Below are 19,108 nucleotides of genomic sequence, written 5' to 3'. Positions count from 1 at the left end.
CAGACACTGCAGAATTTGGTTTCTTTCCTCCTTCTCTGAGTTGTCAGGCTGAGGGGAGACCACTTTATAAAATGTTAAAGCAAGAAAAAACTTGTTTTTCATAATAGGTCCCCTTTAAGTTTATTTCTTGTATTTTAGAGAACATTCCAACCTTCCCGGAAATGGGATTTGCACATATTAATTTAAAGTTCATTTTTATATTTCTGTGTTTTGACTATTTATTGACTTATTTATTTCCAGGGTTTTTTTCCCTTATGCCTTTTCTTTCATTTACATTTCTATTTATGTAGCTATTTCCTGACAAACGTTAATGTATGTAGGTATGTTAAAGCAAGAAAACACCTGTTTTTCATAATAAGTCCCCTTTAAATCCTACCTCAGCCATCATTATAAGAGCTGATATATCTTGTTTAAAGAAATCTATACAGTACATAATAATATAATAACCACTTTACTCGTCAGTATACATGGAAACGCACTGAAATGTGTCCTCTCTTTTAACCCATCACTAGTTAGACTCATATCTGTCAAGTTTTGGATTTAAAAATAAAGGTCCCACCAGCCCAACCAAGGTCCAGTATTACATTATAAGACAGATTTACGAGAAATCTAAAATATCTACCTGTCAACCACTTACAAACTACAATTATGTGCTTAAAATCTGATAGTTCTACCTTTATTGACACTGAAATACTGAGGACATTCCTATGTATGTAATTCCTATAATAGAGCCTAAATGAAAACACAAATGGGAATTAAAGCACACTTATTTATCTTAAATATTTTCAGTTTATATACGCATTGAAATGCCTCCTCTCTCTTATTACATCCATCCATCTGATTTGTTGTTCCTAGTTTGCTCCTCTTGCCGCCACTAACCTCGCGAGAACTGCCAACCAGACTACACTGGTAGTGACTACTCACCTCTTCAGAACAGCTTTTAATGTGTGATTTGTTTCTTATCTTTTATCTCTTATCTTTTTTTTATCCTGTGGTTTGAAATTTTGAATTTTCTTGATCTCAACGTTTTATCTTTGTGTCTGTGAAGCGTCTTTGAGATCTTTTAAAAGCGCTCTATAAATAAAATTGATTATTATTACAGCAGGGGGCAGTTCTCGCGAGGTTAGTGGCAATTCAGTTTGCTGTTTCAAAATTATTATATTATAAAACGGGAAATTTACGGGAAAATACTAATACGGGAGGACGGCGGGAAAGAGGGGTAAAATACGGTAGTTTCCCGGCCAAAACGGGAGACTTGACTTAGACTAGTAACAGTGGGCTGCCTATATACATAGATACTGTGGATAAATGCCCTTGGCAACACTTAGGCATAGTAATATCCCAAGTGCAAAAGCTTAACTGGTGAACCAGCAATAATTATAAGACATTCCAGCGTTAGCATTTTGTTGTGTTTTATTACTACTGTACATAAAATACAATAAGCAAATTGTCAAAGAAATACAACCTTAATTGATTAGTCTAGACTAACACAAGTACATTTATCGATTTATTTGCAGGAGTGTGTTACACCACATTTCAAGGAAGTAATGTTTTTCCACCATCTACACTAAGTTTAAAAGATACCTATCAAAAATAACACTGGGTCTGGTCCCCCTCTACATACAAAAGTAATATAAATTACTTTACACAGTATTGTAAACACATAAACACTATATTTGGCAAATTGTTGTCAGGGACTTTGTCAACTGTTATCAATATTCAGCGTCTTTTGTGTGAGAATAAGAGGACTGTGCGAAAGCACAGGTAACGTAACCAGCAGTTGACCTTTAGTTGTGGAGTAAAGACAACAATGCTTTTGCCCCCGAGGGAGAAAAAGGTTAAGGGTGCAGTGAAAGAGGGATGGTTGGATGACACAGAGGGACGCTTCTAGTGTGTCATTCATCAGAAACCAACACCATGAGCGTATGCATACAGTCCATACAGGGTTTTTTGTCCCCTCCCAGTTTCTCACAGTGTTTAGTGGATTTTTCCTTACGTTTCTTTCGATGTATTATAGTAATTAAAGACTGAAGGATTGCACGCTGACTAGCTGCCAAAGGATATATACAACTTTCTTGATTCAGTTGGTTACAAGCCTGTATTACAATGCTACAGTCTTATGCTGACAAACTACAACTAATGCTGCTAACTACATCACTGGTGCTGTTGCAAAAATATTTGATTCTTTTACATTTGTGAGATTGTCTATTACTACAATGTCCCTATATTAAGACTGTTACAGTTGACTCTAAGACCTCTTGTGTCACAGTGTGAGGTTTTACGTCCCCGTGACTCCCAATAAGTCAGCAGGCCTGAAGAACCCTACATGTTTTTAGCTTCTGGAGAGCAAAAAAGAAGTGGAATAAAAGGTCCTACACAGAAGTGACAAACTGAAGGAAAAACCTGAACTTTTACCCTCAATGAAGGTGGGGATCTAGGGGCTTTGTTAAACCACTGGGGAGGGTGTACCTTTCCCATCGGAGGAATGGATTAATTCAAATCTGTAGTTGTTCAAAAAAGAACATGGCTGCGTCCGAAATTGCATACTTCCACCCTAATGAGTATGCAAAATGAGTATGCGAAATGTTTTAGTGCGTGCGAAACATTAGAACGTACTCAATAGTGTGCTCTATCCATACTCATTCCGGATAATTTTTTTTAGTGTGAATTGATGAACATTAGCCGAGCAGAAACTTCCCACAATGCAATGCAGCGGCGTTTGGTTGCTAAGTGACACGTATATGTCATAAGTATAATATTATTATATAATATTAATATTATAATATTCGTATATAATATTATATAATCTCATCTTGTTTCGGCCAGAATAAACGGGAAATAGCGGAGCGGAGCTGTTACTGTGACAGGTTACCATGGTAACAACTCCCCCCCCTCCCTACGGCAGGAAGTGCCGTGTGGCTCTTAATAGTACGTCCGAATTAATGCACACTACGGATATTTACTCAAAAGTGTGCCGAATTTAAGTATAGTTTTTAGTATATACTTTTTAGTATGGCATTTCGGACGCACTGCATGCTTATTCTGAAACGTCTCTGGCCTCTTGGGAGAATCTTCACACTGCCTGCATTCTTATAGCAAGGGGGGGCCCTGACTGGTTTGAGGAGTATGCCACTGATGTGCTGTATGGTTTTGCCGGTTGGACCTACAGTATGTGTTTTTTTTACACACCTCCAGTAGAGATCTACAGACTTGAAGAATTAAAGCCAAGTCACACTGAAGCTGTTCTGGCAGCACATGATAACCTTACAAAGACACTATACGTTTGTTTTTCCCTCAGTCTCTCCTATCTCTAACTAACAGCAGGTTTTTTTGACAGACTTAATTTTTTTTCCATTAGTTTTGACCATTTTTTTCTTTCAAAGTCTGACTCAGCAAGGCAAATTAAATTTTCTCCACTCTTTACTTTTTCTCAAGAAATATATCACCTTGGAGGGAGTACCGTATTTACCAGCTATCAACACTATCACATTCCTAAAGTCTTACAGGAAATGTGAAAACAACCATATGCAGTTGCATGTAGGAGCATAAAGTATGTGTATCTCATACCAGTAAAGCAGATGAGAGTGAATAATAAATTAGATAAAAGCATGACATTAATTTTTTAAAGGGCTATAAGGCATTCCAACAGTATCAGGAGTAAGGATGGAAATATTTCATTAACTAGTTACAACAGATAATAGAAATACCGGTAATAGAAGTCAGGATGCTGTTTAAGGGTAACCATGTTTCAGACTTCTCAAAACAACAACAAAAAAACCCTTAATGATTTAATAATAACTGCAAATGAAGCTGCTACGACTTTTATATAGGAACATTTTGGAGTGTAACAACCCCAGGTCTATTGTTAGATAAGATGTAAACTTTCATTTGAGGCCAAAAGATCACAATCAAAGCCGTTTTGATTGACAACAGAATATGCTAATGTTAACACTTGGGGAGATGGAGCTATGTTGAAATAAATCTGTTTAATGCTTTTTGACAAGACTCAAAAATTACATTTCACTTATACCACGGTCTGTGTGAATACTCGATTCTGATTGGCTGGCAGGTGTAGGTTATAAGTTATAACCTACAGTGGTAACCTACACCTAGAAAACAAGTTCGGTCAAATTGCCTGATAACTTTGCGCTGGATCAACTGCCAGGTGGTAACCACGGCAACGGAGATTCAGAGAAGAAGAGCCGGCTAGCGCAGGACGGCGACATGAGTGATTTTGTAATTTCTTTTAATTTATTTGGTTAATTTAACAATTTTGATGACTGGAATGCAGAAGAGGAGAGAAAAGAAAATGAAGAGAAACCGGAGCAACGGCACAAGGAGGTGACGTAGCCTCCGGAGCACAGCTGTAGTCGTCTCTCTGGTGCCGGGCTGGAAACTCACCAGATCATGTCTGTGACGGGTCATTGCTGTGAGAGCAGCCTGCAGGCTGACTGGGCTCCATCAGTACAGGAGAGACCAAAATGGAGCAACATTTTATCATCTCCCAATGCTCCAGCAAGCAGTGGCGAGGATCACGAGCCACAAACTTAAAAAAAAACAAGCGGCTGCAGACCGTGGTATAAGCGGGATAATGCCTTTCGAGGTGATAGTGTAGACAGTATCCTCACAGACAAAAAAGGTCATTTTAACTTTCTTGATGTACAGAAAGTGTATGAAATAAAGAAGGTTTATGGTCTCTGCTTTTTCTAATACTTGCCTGAAATATTTTGTGATAAAAATCACAAAATATTCTAATCAAGTTCTGCGGAGGTAGAGGCTATGCTCAACCTTTTGCATTTGATATGTGACTTATAAAGACTTTACTGACTAGTTTAACTAATTGACTAACAAGACAGCAGCGAACAGAGATGCCTGTGCATACACTCCTTCTATTTATACACCTTTTACAGATGTACAAAGTTAAAAAGGCCTCGGTTTGTCTGTGGGAATCCAGTCCACAATATTATGCAAGTAAAATGGCCTTTTTTTTAGTCTTGTCAGGATCATACTCATAACATCTCATCTGACACCTTGAGATTGTTCTTGGGTTATGGGAGAAAATGTTTGACAAGTTGAAGAGAATCAAACAAGAAAGCATTTGAAAATCAAAACGTGCCAAACAGGAAATGAGTTTAATCACTCAAATCGATCATGAGGTGCTCATATATCTGAGTTTTCCCCTTGAAGCTGGAAGCAAGCAGGAACACCCTGTTGTCAACAGAGATCACAGAGAATGATCGGGGAGCCTGGATACTCAGCTCCTGAGATGGGATAAACTGGCCCCTCTTAGTGTCCCATTGGTAGACCTGTGTTAGTGAATAATCGCTGCCCAAGATGGCGTACTGCCAGTTGCCGACGGAAACAGGCTGGAACACCATAGACCCACGGGAGGGAAATGTCTGGACCTCTTTGAACATGGCACCGTCCCAGCGCATCACCCTGGAGTCCCCGATGAATCTTGTCAAGCATATGAACAGATCACCTTTAAAAAGGACAAAGATTCAAGGAACGGTTTAGTTGGGACATTCAAAGACTAAATGTGGATGTGAAGTGGAAAAGCCTACAAAAAACAGTTTACGTAATTCCAAATTTAATTCACTACTTGTCATCAAAGGGAATCCAGCAAAGAGGCACTTATAGTTTAGTTGCCCTGGAGAAAGAAAAGCATTGAAGCAATATTTCTGAATTTATTTATGGGCAGAGTTTATGGCAGTGATAGAACCAGCTTTGAAATGAAAGCTTTTGATTTTTCAAGCCTCATAAATTACAGCCAAGAGTTATTGAATTCATAAAATGCAACACATCATATAAAATGTAAGATGCATTCTGGATGACTCACCTCAGTTTTTTTTTTCAATTAGTTCATTAAAAGATGTATTATGGTGTCTAGAGAACTAGTCAAAGTGAACATGAATTAGGCTACATCGAAAATTTTGAAAATTGAAAATGTTAATTTTAAAGAAATGAAGCCATTCTTGCATTTCATTTTAAATAGGCAAAATGAAACCATGCTATTTCATTATTTTTTGTACCAGTCTGATTTAATTTCATAATACACATCCAATTTTTGCATTTTGGGCCTACAAACACTCCAAAAACAAATGCAGGAAATCATTTGAATGTTAGAAAAACAACAAACAAAGAAAACAATGCTTAAAAAAAAAAAGATTGGAAGGGATTTCAATATTTCTTCTATTACAGTGCAATAGTATTACTTAATTCAATAAATCCCCGGGAGCATTGCTGCCTAATATGGCAGTTGTACGGCACAGGACAAGACAGCTCTGCACTGAATGGACCACCAGGACAGCACTGTCCCCATGATGCAGGACATCTAACTAGACACTGTCAAGGCCAAACAAACTCACCACCCTGGCAATAACACCCGGTTCAAATGCTATCAGTGTTTGCCATCCGGCAAACGACTCCCTTCCTGTTTGGCCAAAACAGAGAGGCCATCAGGACACTGAACTCTGAACCCCCCCGCCACAGCTCTTACCTTTTACCCGGAAGTGTTTGACTGAGAAGACATCCTCCATTTCTGGTATATCGGTCCTGCGGTCAAATCTTTTCTGGCTCTTGTTCCACTGGTACACGACAGGCCTCTGGGAGCTGCTGGACAGAATCAGGTGGGGTTTGTTGGAGATCTCCAGATATTCAACATCTGTGTCCCTATACCAGGGGTGGAGCGACTGGTGGGAGTAGAAGCCATTGCCGTTCCATTTGTACACCGTTGTGGAGCCAGCCTACAAGCAACATGCATATACATGTAAACGTGTCAGTTCAGATTAGCTTTGTTCAAATCATGTGAGAGCATATGCAAACATTTGGAAGTGAAAAACTAATCAACACAAGCAGACGCAAGTCAGCATGCTGCAAAGAACTCTGGCTAGCGTCCTAGAAACAATAAAACAGGTTTCCGCTCCTGCTCTGTTAATGAAATACTTTGAAAAGTGGAATAAACAAAGATGGATATAAAACGCAACCTTAGAACTGTCAGCGATGACAAAGAAAGACTCCCCATCAACCATAAATGTCTCAATGTCGTTGGGTTTGCGAATCTTCAGGATGTCAATATCCTGGATCTTGATGAACTTGTTGGCAGAAGAGTCACGTTTATAAATGTGCGAGCCTCCAAACAGCTGAGCCACGATGACGAAGAGATGGTTGTCAATCACCATGGGCTTGCAGACGACAGTGGAGGTGCCTTTACAGGAAAACAGTGGACAAAACCATGCAAAAGAGATCAATAACGCTATAGTAATATAGATATAGATAATATATATATATTTGTAGCAATGGTTTGTCTGCCAGGACTTATTTTGCATCTGATAAATGGCATCCAACACAGTTTGCATTGTGAAGTTATAAATCAATAAATTGCTCTGCTGCAAAGAAATGTACTGAGAATAAAAGTGCAAATGTAACAGCAAAGGGAAAATCAAATAAAATAAAAAGCACACAACCTGATCAGGGACTTGTATAGCAGAGCTGAGGCCACGTTCAGTTGTGTTTCTCATGTAGCTCTGTCCTTGCATAAACAACCAAATTACTTCCTGCTTGCTACACAAGTAAGGCCATGTTTTGAGAGCCCCATGTAACATTTATTTGATTAGATCTAGTTGGGAAACGGGCACCTTTTTACCAACGTGACACGTTCACCTCTTCATTTAATAATACTTGGTTAGGGTTTTTGACAACTCAGGAAATCAATGGCCATAATGTGAACAGCTTGACATACTGCAGGACTCCAACCGTTCAATAGTTTGTGTCCTCCTTTGTCATATTTCCTGTTTCTGAACGCCACAAATGTTTTCAAACATTTTCATGGGGCATTTCGACTGCACGTAGGCCGGTGTGGCCGTATGGTCTTTACCATGGAGCCACGTTGTTATAATAGTGTAAAATGTGGTTGTGATAAGCCCCATAATGCCCTGTGACCCAAAAAGAGATTGAAGCTTTTCCAGAATCTACCTTTTTCTGTGTCCATGTCCCAATTCTTCTGAAAAATGTTGCTTGCTTAGAGTTGGTCTTATTGATTTCTCTGAGATAACATTCTTATATCCCCCCGTTTGATATGTTGTAGTTGGTCTCTTTTCTATTTAATATCTGATTTAAATGTATTGTAAATCACTGCAATCTGTTTCATTTGCATTTCATGCAACAGCTGTTTGGGATTTTTTATTTTTTGGACTGATGTACGTGGCAATTAAATCAATTATATTAATGACATGTGAAGAAGATACTCAAATTGAAGAATTTAAAAATGTTGAAGACGTTCTTTTAACCTAGACCATGTTGACACAAATACAATGGCCCCATTAATGATTACACATGTAAGGCATAAACATTTCCTTGTGTGACGCCTGTGCTTTATTTGCTGTTCTACTTACTTTCAATGGTGTCATAAGTCCTGAATGTCATTTCAACATGATCCCATTCCAGGAAGGTGCACGTGCCTGCAAAGGGCTGGGCAAACACTACATACTGCTCCTCGTTGAAGGTGAATGACTCCACTGAAATCGACTCAAACTTCAGTATCTGATAGGAAGCAAACTCTGAAAAATATGACACAACAATTGACATGATCCTTTATCTCTTAGGTTAAAATGTTAACTCAAAATGTCTCACATGAACAACCATATTGAGGCTTGGCATGCATTTATGCAGCATTCCTTCTCATCTTAGCACTGAAGTTGTTGAAAGGAAGGAGTGACGAGGGAGAACGGGCGATGCAGGTAATGGTGGGGGGAAATGCAGTATTGTTTGTACAATAAACAGACTGTAGAAGACGATACCTGCTGTGATGCAGTCAAAAGAACTTGGCAGCAGGTCATTGATCTTCTTTCCCTGGTGAGTGGGGGGGCCGCTGCAATAGATCTGGTCCAGGGTGGCGTTGGTGTGATGCATCCACTCCACCAACCACTTGAGCTTGCAGTCACATATCAGATTGTTGCCTCGCAGATCCCTGCACGCGCCAATGGATCACATAAACAAAGTATTTAGGACAGGGGTCAGCAACCCAAAACGTTGAAAGAGCCATATTGGACCAAAAACACAAAAAACAAATATGTCTGGATAGGCGGGTGCAGATATGAAAAAAAAGCACCTTACCCCAAAAAAATTGCAACAAAAGGTTTTTCAACAGTTTTCTGTAGCATTAGGTGTCCTTAATAACATACTAAAAGTCTGCCAAAGTCTGACCACTAGAAAGGTGTCATTTTCAAGATGGCGTCCCAGATGGTCAAAATCACCCTAAAATGTGTATAGCTCCTTTATTATATACCCTAGACAAGTAATTTTGGTGTCTAATCCTATGTTTATGAGGCCTGGGAATCCACTGGTCTTGTCCAAACTGCAGAGATACACTTACATAATTATGAAATCCAATATTTTGTATTTGCCCTATTAAAACCATCTGAAAAGGTCACCCATTTCAGGTGAGGAGTATCAGTTAATTATTGACAGGTTGTGGATAGCTCTGTGGATCAAATTTGTCCTAAACTAAATACATTTTTAGACTTTTTCCTATACATAAAATAAATATTTTTTTCTAGGCTGAAACAATCCCTATGCTCCTCTCCCTCAATGCACCAGGGGATGCAGATGTGGACATTGTCAAGGCTGCAGTCCAAGCGTCACAACATCAGCCCACAACCTTGATAGGGGAAGATACAGATTTACTTGTTCTTCTTCTCTACTATGGTGAGACGAGCAATAGAGGCCTTTATTTTCGTTCAGATAAGTCAAAAGTACCCAAGGTGTATGACATCAGCGAGATGCAAAAGGTCCTGGGTAAAGACTTGTGTTGTCAGTTGATGTTTGTTCATGCCTTCACAGGCTGATACAACATCACGCATTTTTGGTGTTGGGAAGAAAACTGCTTTCCAGAAACTTGTGAATGGGGAAACGACCATCCAGGCATGTGTGAATGGATTTGCACTACCAAAGCAAGCAAAAGCTGCCATAGAGGACCTTGGGAGCAAGGCGATGGCAGTCATGTTTGGTGGCAAGAATACCGATGCACTTGCATCTTTGTGCTACAATCTTCTCAGCAAGAAAATTGTGTCTGCGAAGGCATTTGTTACCCCAGAACATCTCCCTCCTACAGAGTCCTCAACAAAATATCATTGCCAAAGAGTTTATTACCAGATCATGGTGTGGACTGAAATGGATAGTGATATGAATCCTGTTGATTGGGGATGGAAATCGGAGGACAATCGTTTTCTGCCAGTTATGACAAAAAAAGCTGCTGCCCCAGAAAGCCTCTTGCAGATGGTCCACTGTAATTGCACAACTGCTTGCCGTACACAACGTTGTAGTTGTAGAAGATATGGACTGCCCTGCATGCCTGCCTGTGGATCATGCCAAGTGGAAAATTGTGAGAATCCACATAATCAAGCATTATGGGAGGAAGAGTGTGATGATGACTAATTGTTACTCCGGAGTGGAAAAAAGGAAATGAAAAAATATAAGTAAGACGGTAAAAAAAATCACAAAAAACACAAAAAAAAACAAAAAAGAAAAAAAAAACACAAAAAAAACTAAAAAAGAAAAAAATAAATAAAAATAAAATAAAAAAGGGGCTAGCGGTACTGAGCCTTCACGTGGCAGCCCTGTTTAGACTAATTTCACAGTACCACGTAGTAATAATTGATTTATTCCTCACTAGTATAAAAATAAATCTCCAGAAATCACCAGAATGTGAATTGAGAGAAACCTCATTTCCCCATGCATTGTGACATCTTTTTTTATGGCATGTGGAAAAAGGAGATTATGTTTGAAATGTTTTTCTTTTTTTTTTTTCATGTCTATGTACTGCATATTTCATTACATATTCGCTTATAGTCAATTGTTTTTATACATAATTGTACTTCGATCACTTCACTATGATTTGTATATGCTTATTTTAATTCTAGATAATCAAATCATGGGGTTAGACACCAAGATTGCTTGTCTAGGATGAATAATGAGAGAATAATGGTATTTTTAGAGACTGGTGGCGGCCATTTTGAAAATCGGACCTTTCTAGTGGTCAGACTTTGGCAGACTTTTGATATGTTATTAAGTACACCTGATACTACAATAAACCATTGAGAAACCTTTTGTTGCAATTTTTTTGGAGTCAAACCATAACTGCACCCGCCTAGGAGCCGCAAAAAATGAAAAGTCTTGTATAAGCCTTAGAATGAAGGCAACACATGCTGCATGTATCTATATTAGTTATAAGTGGGGGAAGATTTTTTTTTTCATTGTGCACTTCGAGACAAAAAGTCGAAATGTTGAGAAAAAAGTTGAATTGTCGAGAAAAAAGTCCAAATTTCGAGAAAAAAGTTCGAAATGTTGAGAAAAAAGTCGAAATGTCGAGGAAATAGTCAAAATTTCGTAAAAAAAAGTAAATGTTGAGAAAAAAGCCGAAATGTTGAGATAAAAGTCAAAATTTCGAGAAAAAAGTCGAATTGTCGAGAAAAAAGTCAAAATTTCGAGAAAAAAGTTTGAAATGTTGAGAAAAAAGTCGAAATGTCGAGGAAATAGTCAAAATTTAGTAAAAAAAAAAGTCAATGTTGAGAAAAAAACTGAAATGTTGAGAAAAAAGTCAAAATTTTGGGGAAAAAGTCGAAATGTCGAGATTAAAAAGGAAAGGAAAAAGGAAAAAAAAAGAGAAAAAAAGGGAAAAAAAAGAAGAAAAAAGAAAAAAAGGTGAAAAAAAGAGAAGAAAAAAGAGAAAAAAAAAGCTGAAAAAGCTCCAGGGAGCCAGTAGGGTGGCGCTAAAGAGCCGCATGCGGCTGTAGAGCCGTGGGTTGCCGACCCCTGATTTAGGACAATCAATTATCTATATTTATCCTTATGAAAAAAGGTAATCAAAGCTCTTTATTTACAGTCACTGATCAGGTTCTGCTTTCTGTTATAACCCCTGTATCTACTGCTTGCTTGAACGTTGGCCTTAAGCCAACAAAGCCACAAGAAGTGTCCTCTCTCTTGAGTATTCTCTGCTCATCTCCCACTCCCGGATTGAATAGCTATTATGGATGAGAGTCGTGAATCCACAGGCACTGGCTTTCTTCCCGTTTGGTTGTGTCACTGTGACCAAAGGTAGAATCCAGTCCTCTGTTTCCGTGATCAAATTATCTACAATTCACCCAGACATTTGGGCATCCCAACCCAAGCTTTCCTCCGTTCTTCTTTATTCTGGTATCCTCTTTTCATCCTTGCAATCAAAAACAAGGAATTCCTTCTTTTGAATATAACTTATTATCAACCACAAACTATTTCTACCATTCCCCACAAATCAATTAGGACCAAGATAATATGTTTATGTTGCACTCTTCCATCACAGAACGTCTGCCAATTGTACAGTAGTTCAAATGTTAACAAGTATCCTAGACATGATGAGCTCATACAGATTAAACAACAATATAACTACGTAGGTGAACATGTTTAAAGAGTCAAGAGTTCAAATACATTCATGTATGCATTATGAGCTGCTGGGACTGTGGGTCATCACAAGTAGAGACTCACACTTTTGTCAAAGCTTCCATGCCCTTGAAAACATCTTTGGTCAACGTCTCCAGGTTGTTATAAGCCAGACTCCTAATCAGCAAATGGAAACAAAAAGCACATAGTGATTTAATTAGAAGTAGATTTCAGCTCTGCAGACAGAAGACAGACCCATTCCATCACATTTCCTGCTTTCCACTGGTTGTTAGGCAACACTGGCTTGCAAATAGTAAAATCAACAAGCGCAACTACTTGAAACAAAACACATACAAAACCGTGAATTCTCTGATTATACTTCTGTGAAACATCACAGATGTGTGACGTTTTTACTGGATGGGTAGGGGAAGACTTGGCAGTTCTTTCTGTGCTAGACCTACAGATCTTACTTTGAAGGAGCTGCATTTGAAACAGTCTCCAAAAGTTGGAAGACTGTGGAAAATAAAAATAAAACACTGTACATGCAGTGAAAATGAATGCAAAGACAAGAACCCAGTTCTTGTCTTTATGGGTCCAGTCTGGACTGAATGTGGTCTACTTGGGTACAAACTGGGTTCAGGCTTGAAATGTGAAGAATTGTGGTGATTTAAATACAAATGTATGCACATTTTTGTCTTGGATGCCTACAACATATTTCAATGATTGGGTATATTCTATAAAAGCTATCACAGTTAAAGCAAAATGCCGAAAGAAAACAATCCATTATGGATCTATTTATGCCCATTTTTTAAATGAAATTCTAATCAAGTTAAGTTTGAATCAAAGCTGCATTCTTTCTGTGAAGGAATAAAAGTTTAAATTCTAAATCTCAGTTAATGTAAAACACTTTTCTTCACTTAACAGTCTTCCACAGACAATCAGATTCAGCTTAACTGATCTGAAACACATCTATTTGCTTTAGTTTACCTTTGGTCAGAGTAGCAGTTAAAAACTATCCGTGCATCAATATTACTTTAGAAAGAGCGCAAGTATGTGCACTATGTGCTCAGAACAACGTCAGGAACATATTATAGGTCACTTGGTTTAAAGTTACGGTGTAGCTATATTTAGTTTTGACCTAACGGTCACCCCTCGGCTATCTTCAGTTTTGACAAGCTGTATGTTATTCATGACAGTTGAACATGAAAACAACTTCTTAAATGATTCGTTTGTGTTTTCTTTTTCCATTATTCCTTTCATCCTGCATTAGTAATTACTAGCATGAGTGTGCATTGGAAGTAGTATCATTTTCTGTAAATTCAATAAATCTCCAATTACGAGCCCTGTACTCATACTTTGCAGAAGGTAACAACATAAGGGACAATGACAAAAACTGTTGTTTTGGGGATGCTTTTGGAAATCATTCAATGATGAGTATTTTTGTAATATATGGATTGATACAATAAATAATAACATATCAATTTATCTTTTTTGACAAACTTCTGGTGTGCTACATGAATGAAACGGCCAGTTCTGTCCTTGAGCAACCTGATCCAGATGACAACCTGAGACAGTCACCGTCCCTGCTGAACGCTGGCAGCAGCACTTCTGTCTGCCTTTGCATTCAAGGCAGTGACAAAGCAAACCATGACAGAAAGGGGAAACTGATGCGCATCGTCTTTTATAAGTACTATTACTTCCTTTCATATCTTGAACGGAGACATTGTGGAAGAAAGCAGAAGATAAATAAGGTGTAGGATGAGGCCGTAAAACAAAAATACTTACAAATGCACCAAAGTCTTCAGCCCTCTGAAAGCAAATGGTGATATTGATGCAATTCTGTTGTTTTCAATGAATCTGCAAATGAGACATAGAATTTCAGTCGGCTGAACTCAGATAACTGTTTTACATGCAAGTGTGTACCGTCAGCTGTGCATTCATGCTGTAAAGATATCTCCTAAAAAATCAAATAAAAAAAGGGAAACAGACACAAAAACTTATGCTCTCTGTCATTTTAGCAAATTCACTTAATCATTGCAAACCGGAGAGTTATGTAAGTGCTGCAAAATAACATTAAAAAAGAGCTTCCACCCTGAATGGACCAAATCAGTAAAACATGTGCAGATGAGTAGTATGAAGTGGTTCTGAATTTTCAAAGTGAATAGATGGACTCTACTTCTAATTATTGAAATGTTTTGCAGCTAAAACAAAAATGATGTTAAAGTATAAACTGAACAGTCTTTAAATATACATTTTTTCTTTTTTTCATTAATTACTACACTAAAAGATTCACATTTGAAAATGGACATGTGTTAGATATTTAGTTGTTTAACTTGCAGCTTAGTACTATTAGTTATAATAGAGAAAATATGCACTTGGAAAACAGACTTTTCTGTGTTTTATGGTCCTTTCCAAACACATGCAGCTGCAGCTCCAGATGAACATTTGCACACACTTATCATAGACCTTAATGTCATGACAAGATTGGGCTTTCAATGTTTTAAATCTGTATATTAACAGTATTATATGTATTGCTATTGGATACATTTACATAATCATTTGGACCCCAAAACAGAAAATGTCAAGGACATCAGTGAAGGTCCACGTTTGCCATGACATTTACATCCATGATGAATATTTATAACTGTTTATATTATCCAATTCAAAAATCAAGTACTTACAGGTACTCAAGATGCGGTAAACCCAGAAAAGCATCTTCGTCAATAATATCAAATGAGTTTGCTGTGAACAATCTGTAAAGAAGAAATATGAAATATTAGAAAGATCTTTTCAGTTAATTGTGTTTAAAGTAGAAGATTTTGATATAGTTCCCACAATGTACCCAAAGTAATAACATCAAAAAAGAGAAATGTTTGCTCACTCCAACAGAACTTTTGCTCAAACTATTAAAAGAAAAAATGTTTTCAACCTCCAGATTAGCCCCTTTGTCATTTTGCTAACTATCTGTAAAATCACATCTAGTTTGAAAAGAAAAAAATAGAAAATGTCCAAGTCAGTTCATTCACACAGAGCAGAACTATAATTAGGGCTTTTAGTTTGGCATCAGGGGAAACATGGCTCCTTGTAACAAAGGTTTTCTCTTTAAATTTTAAACAAATACCTTAAAAGAGTTCAAACTGACATTCTAAAATATTACGGTGAAAAATAGGCTGAAAGTATAATTTTGCCTTGAAATAATGTATATTCTCCATCACAAAACCAATCCCTGCAAGTTGGGTTGGCCAGAATGAAGTCCCAGTGGAAGAAATGTGCTTTGATGGCTGAAGAAATTTGTATTTTTCTCAATTAAAATCGCCTTTCCTCACTTTCTTTATCCTCAGCTGTGACGCTCCGTCTTCACACGTTTCAGTTCATAGCCATTCAGTCTTATTCAGTGCCATCTGAGAACATGAAGCAACTGATACCAAGACAGATTATTTTGTGAGACAGTAGTGTGATGCTTGGTCAAGGCATGATATTATTCACACTGTGAGCTGCAATTGGAGCATCACTGAGCCGGATTTTGCTATCAATTTGCAGATTTGCTGAAAAAAAAAAAAGAAGAAGAAGAACAAACTCATTGTGTTTTGAGCTTCATTTTAAATACAAAAGTAAAGCAACGTAACAAAGAAAAAAATCTTTTCGAGGCCAGAATTTCACTTTCTGATTGTCTTAATGGAAAAGAGGCAAAAGGAAACAAGTTCATTGTGTTTCTCTCCCACTCTTCCCAACAAACACGCTGTTCTTGTGTAGCAAATCCCTGGTGTTAGTTCCTCTGAACATGTGGTGTATTGCATAATCCTGACACCATTATGGAGAATCCCCCTTTAAATATGCATATCAGCCTCTAAACAAACCCTCGGGGCAGACATGGCCCCATTGTTCAGATAGACAGACAGACAGACAGACAGATAGATAGATGGATAGATGGATAGATAGATTTGATTTGATATGTTTATTTGGTCACGTTGTAGGACCAAACGTTGAAGGACCAAAAGGTGTAGACTGAAGCCAAAGCTGATTTTGTCTACCCTTTTAACACAATGTAACCACTATAGTGCAAGATTTGAAAAAACAAAACAAAATAAGTAGGCCTACATGAGAAAAAAAAATATGTGTGTGTATATATATATATATATATATATATATATATATATATATATATATATATATATATATATATATATATATATATATATATATATAGATAGATAGATAGATAGATAGATAGATAGATAGATAGATAGATAGATAGATAGATAGATACTCACAGCAGTTGCAGGTTAGGTGTGTGAACAAAGCTTCCTCCTGAGATTTCATTGAATCCTGACTTGACAAAAGAGCTGGATGATGAAAAATGAGGGCTCGTTAAAGGCAACTCTGACAGAAAAATTATAATAATTAGGAAATAATAGCTGAGACGTCCCATAAGCCTTCGAGTAAATCATAGTAGGTTTGGATTATAGGCTCAAAATATCGAAGGAGTGAATGATCCTGAAGGAAATCAAGTGTTAAGAGTTCATAAAGCATTACTTACAGTGAAACGACGTCTGGGGGGAAGGCGTGCGGGACGGAGCGGACATTCTCACACAGGGCATTCTCCTTGGTGCAGGTACATCCAGAGGGGCATCGGGGCGGCTTCAGCCTCCTTCCCTCAGCTAAGACCAGGCTGACAGCAGCGACATAAAGCAGGATCCTCCATCCTCCCCATCCTCCGCCCGGGCGTCCCATTATCACTCCTGTCTCACTTTCTGCGCGCAACTTCCACTTAACAATCTGCAAAAAAACGATCCTTTCACTTTCCGACTGGAACTCTGCGTGCAATCTATCGATGCGCTCTCGGTCTTTCTCTTCCTTGTTGTGTTTTTTTTTTTTTTTTTTTTTTTTTGTGTGTGTTTGTTTTTTTTTAATGACACAGGCTGCAGCTTTTGGTCGCAGGCTCGCGTCTATGCCCCTTGCGTCTCAATGGGAAGGCATCCGTCCAGCAGATTGGTTCTGCAGGGAGCAGCGGGGGGACAAATGCGGGGAGCAGGAGCGGAAAACATCACCGATCCGGTCCGGAGAGATCCCGAAAAGTAATGATCTCATCCTCAAAGTGGAACAGCGTGTGAGAGAGGGGGAAATAATCCCCCCTGTTATTAATTTTCTGGCTCCAAACAAGTCGTCTTGTAGTGTTTGTCACTAAAGAACGGAGGAGGACTGAGGAATAAATGGAGAGATGGAGGAGGGGAGAAGCCCTAAGGTGCGCTTTTTTTTAATGGCACTGCCAGCTTTATTTATGCGCGCTTCTGAAGCGTGCATGGTTTAATGGCAAGCGTCTATTCATGAGACTGTGCAAATGCACCTGCCCCAACTCATTTAAATACCGCCTCTTTTCTTCTCTGCTTTGGCATGATAATGACGTGAGCAGTGAAAGGACCGCGGCTTTATAGGCGCACAACATGGGGAACACATGGCAAACACAGCACTGGATTTCATGGATATTGATGTTTTCCTTAGTTTAGTTTAGTTTATTTTCGGTCATGACACAAAAAAATAAAATAAAAAACCAAGAATAAAACTGACAACAAGAAAACGTTCAATTGTTCAAAGAAAACATAAGAAAAAAGTTTCCAGTATACAAATAAATAAATAACATCTAGACCGAAAAAGGGGTAGGCTGAAGCAAAGCTTATTATTCAAAAAGATTAATTAAATTAATAAAATACAAGCAAAAAGTAAGAGAAAGACTGCCCGTAAAACAAATTGCCTCTGTAGGGATAACAAACATTCCTCAAGAAATAAAATTTTTTTTAAAATAAAGGTGCAGTCTACATGTTACCTTCATCCTTAAAAAATCAAAGCAAATCACCAATTAAATAAATACCCATCAACATCAAGCCACTCATTAATTTAATATAAGGAAATCATCCTTCTTTTCAATGTTTTTTAAAATAAAGTTAAAGTTCTACATAATTTCAAATCTATATCTAATTTATTCCATACATCCACCGCTGCCACTGTAATGCATCTCAGTTTAGTGTCCTTAAAACAACAACCAATACGCATTCTTTTTCTCTCTTCCTGTCCGTCTTTCCTAGTCCACAGAAAGCTCTTTGTTTAGTTCTGTGAAAAGACATGGCATATTTGACTCTTTCTTCCCACACTGTGGTGAACTTTCACCCCCGCAATCTATCATAATCCAAAGACTGGTTTATTCTCAAACATTCAGAGGGCATAATGCTTCCCTTTATTGTCCATCTGGAAAATCAAAAACCTTTCAAGTGTCAGCTCGGTGAAGATGAACGATATGAGTTCTTAAAAGCCAATTAGTCAGTGTAATTGAGCTGCTTGTCCTAAACTGGAGGTCAGCTCAACCGACGCCTGTCAGTCTGTTCCCATGGAACCTTGTTTTAGGAGGATGGCTTGGCCTCAAATAAGGGACTGTGGTTGATGGATAATTAGTTGTTGTTTGGGTTTTTTTCAAATAATTAAACACTGAAATTATCCATTTTTATTGTCGGCTATCATTATAAAGGACATTGCATTTACTTCCAGTCATATTACATTTTAAAGAGACATTTCAAAGCAACCCTTTAGGTCTATTAGTAGATGTTAAGGAATACAAACTTTTATAAAGAAGTGACACAACAAGAATCAAGCAGCAAATTGGGAATTAATATTAGCACAGGGGACAATAGTCTCAATAGTAGAC

The 19,108-nt window shown here is 37.9% G+C and overlaps 1 protein-coding gene across 1 annotated transcript; it reads right to left on the bottom strand.

Annotated features, from left to right (window-relative positions):
- Positions 1–2,758: 2,758 nt before the first annotated feature.
- On the bottom strand, positions 2,759–17,296 carry lgi1b (leucine-rich, glioma inactivated 1b). Its single transcript, XM_061708221.1, has 10 exons — positions 16,952–17,296; positions 16,686–16,757; positions 15,096–15,167; positions 14,200–14,271; positions 12,520–12,591; positions 8,799–8,968; positions 8,394–8,558; positions 6,987–7,207; positions 6,500–6,746; positions 2,759–5,482 (listed from the first exon to the last, which is right to left on the bottom strand). Exons 1-10 carry the CDS (start codon positions 17,143–17,145, stop codon positions 5,133–5,135), a joined length of 1,635 nt encoding a protein of 544 aa, XP_061564205.1. The 5' UTR covers positions 17,146–17,296; the 3' UTR covers positions 2,759–5,132.
- Positions 17,297–19,108: the final 1,812 nt, after the last annotated feature.

Source organism: Cololabis saira, chromosome 19 (genome assembly GCF_033807715.1).
Source record: "Cololabis saira isolate AMF1-May2022 chromosome 19, fColSai1.1, whole genome shotgun sequence".
Classification (NCBI taxonomy): Eukaryota; Metazoa; Chordata; class Actinopteri; order Beloniformes; family Belonidae; genus Cololabis; species Cololabis saira.
This window is presented reverse-complemented; position numbering and strand designations above follow the sequence as displayed.

Bases quoted from the DNA above. Each gene is read 5' to 3' on its own strand.
- lgi1b (XM_061708221.1), bottom strand. From the start codon at position 17,145: ATGGGACGCCCGGGCGGAGGATGGGGAGGATGGAGGATCCTGCTTTAT. The intron at 12,592-14,199 runs GTAAGTATTTTT...TTTGCTGATTAG, and splicing joins CTGAAGACTTTGGTGCATTT to GAGTCTGGCTTATAACAACC. The intron at 7,208-8,393 runs GTAAGTAGAACA...TTTCCTGTAAAG, and splicing joins GACTTATGACACCATTGAAA to GCACCTCCACTGTCGTCTGC.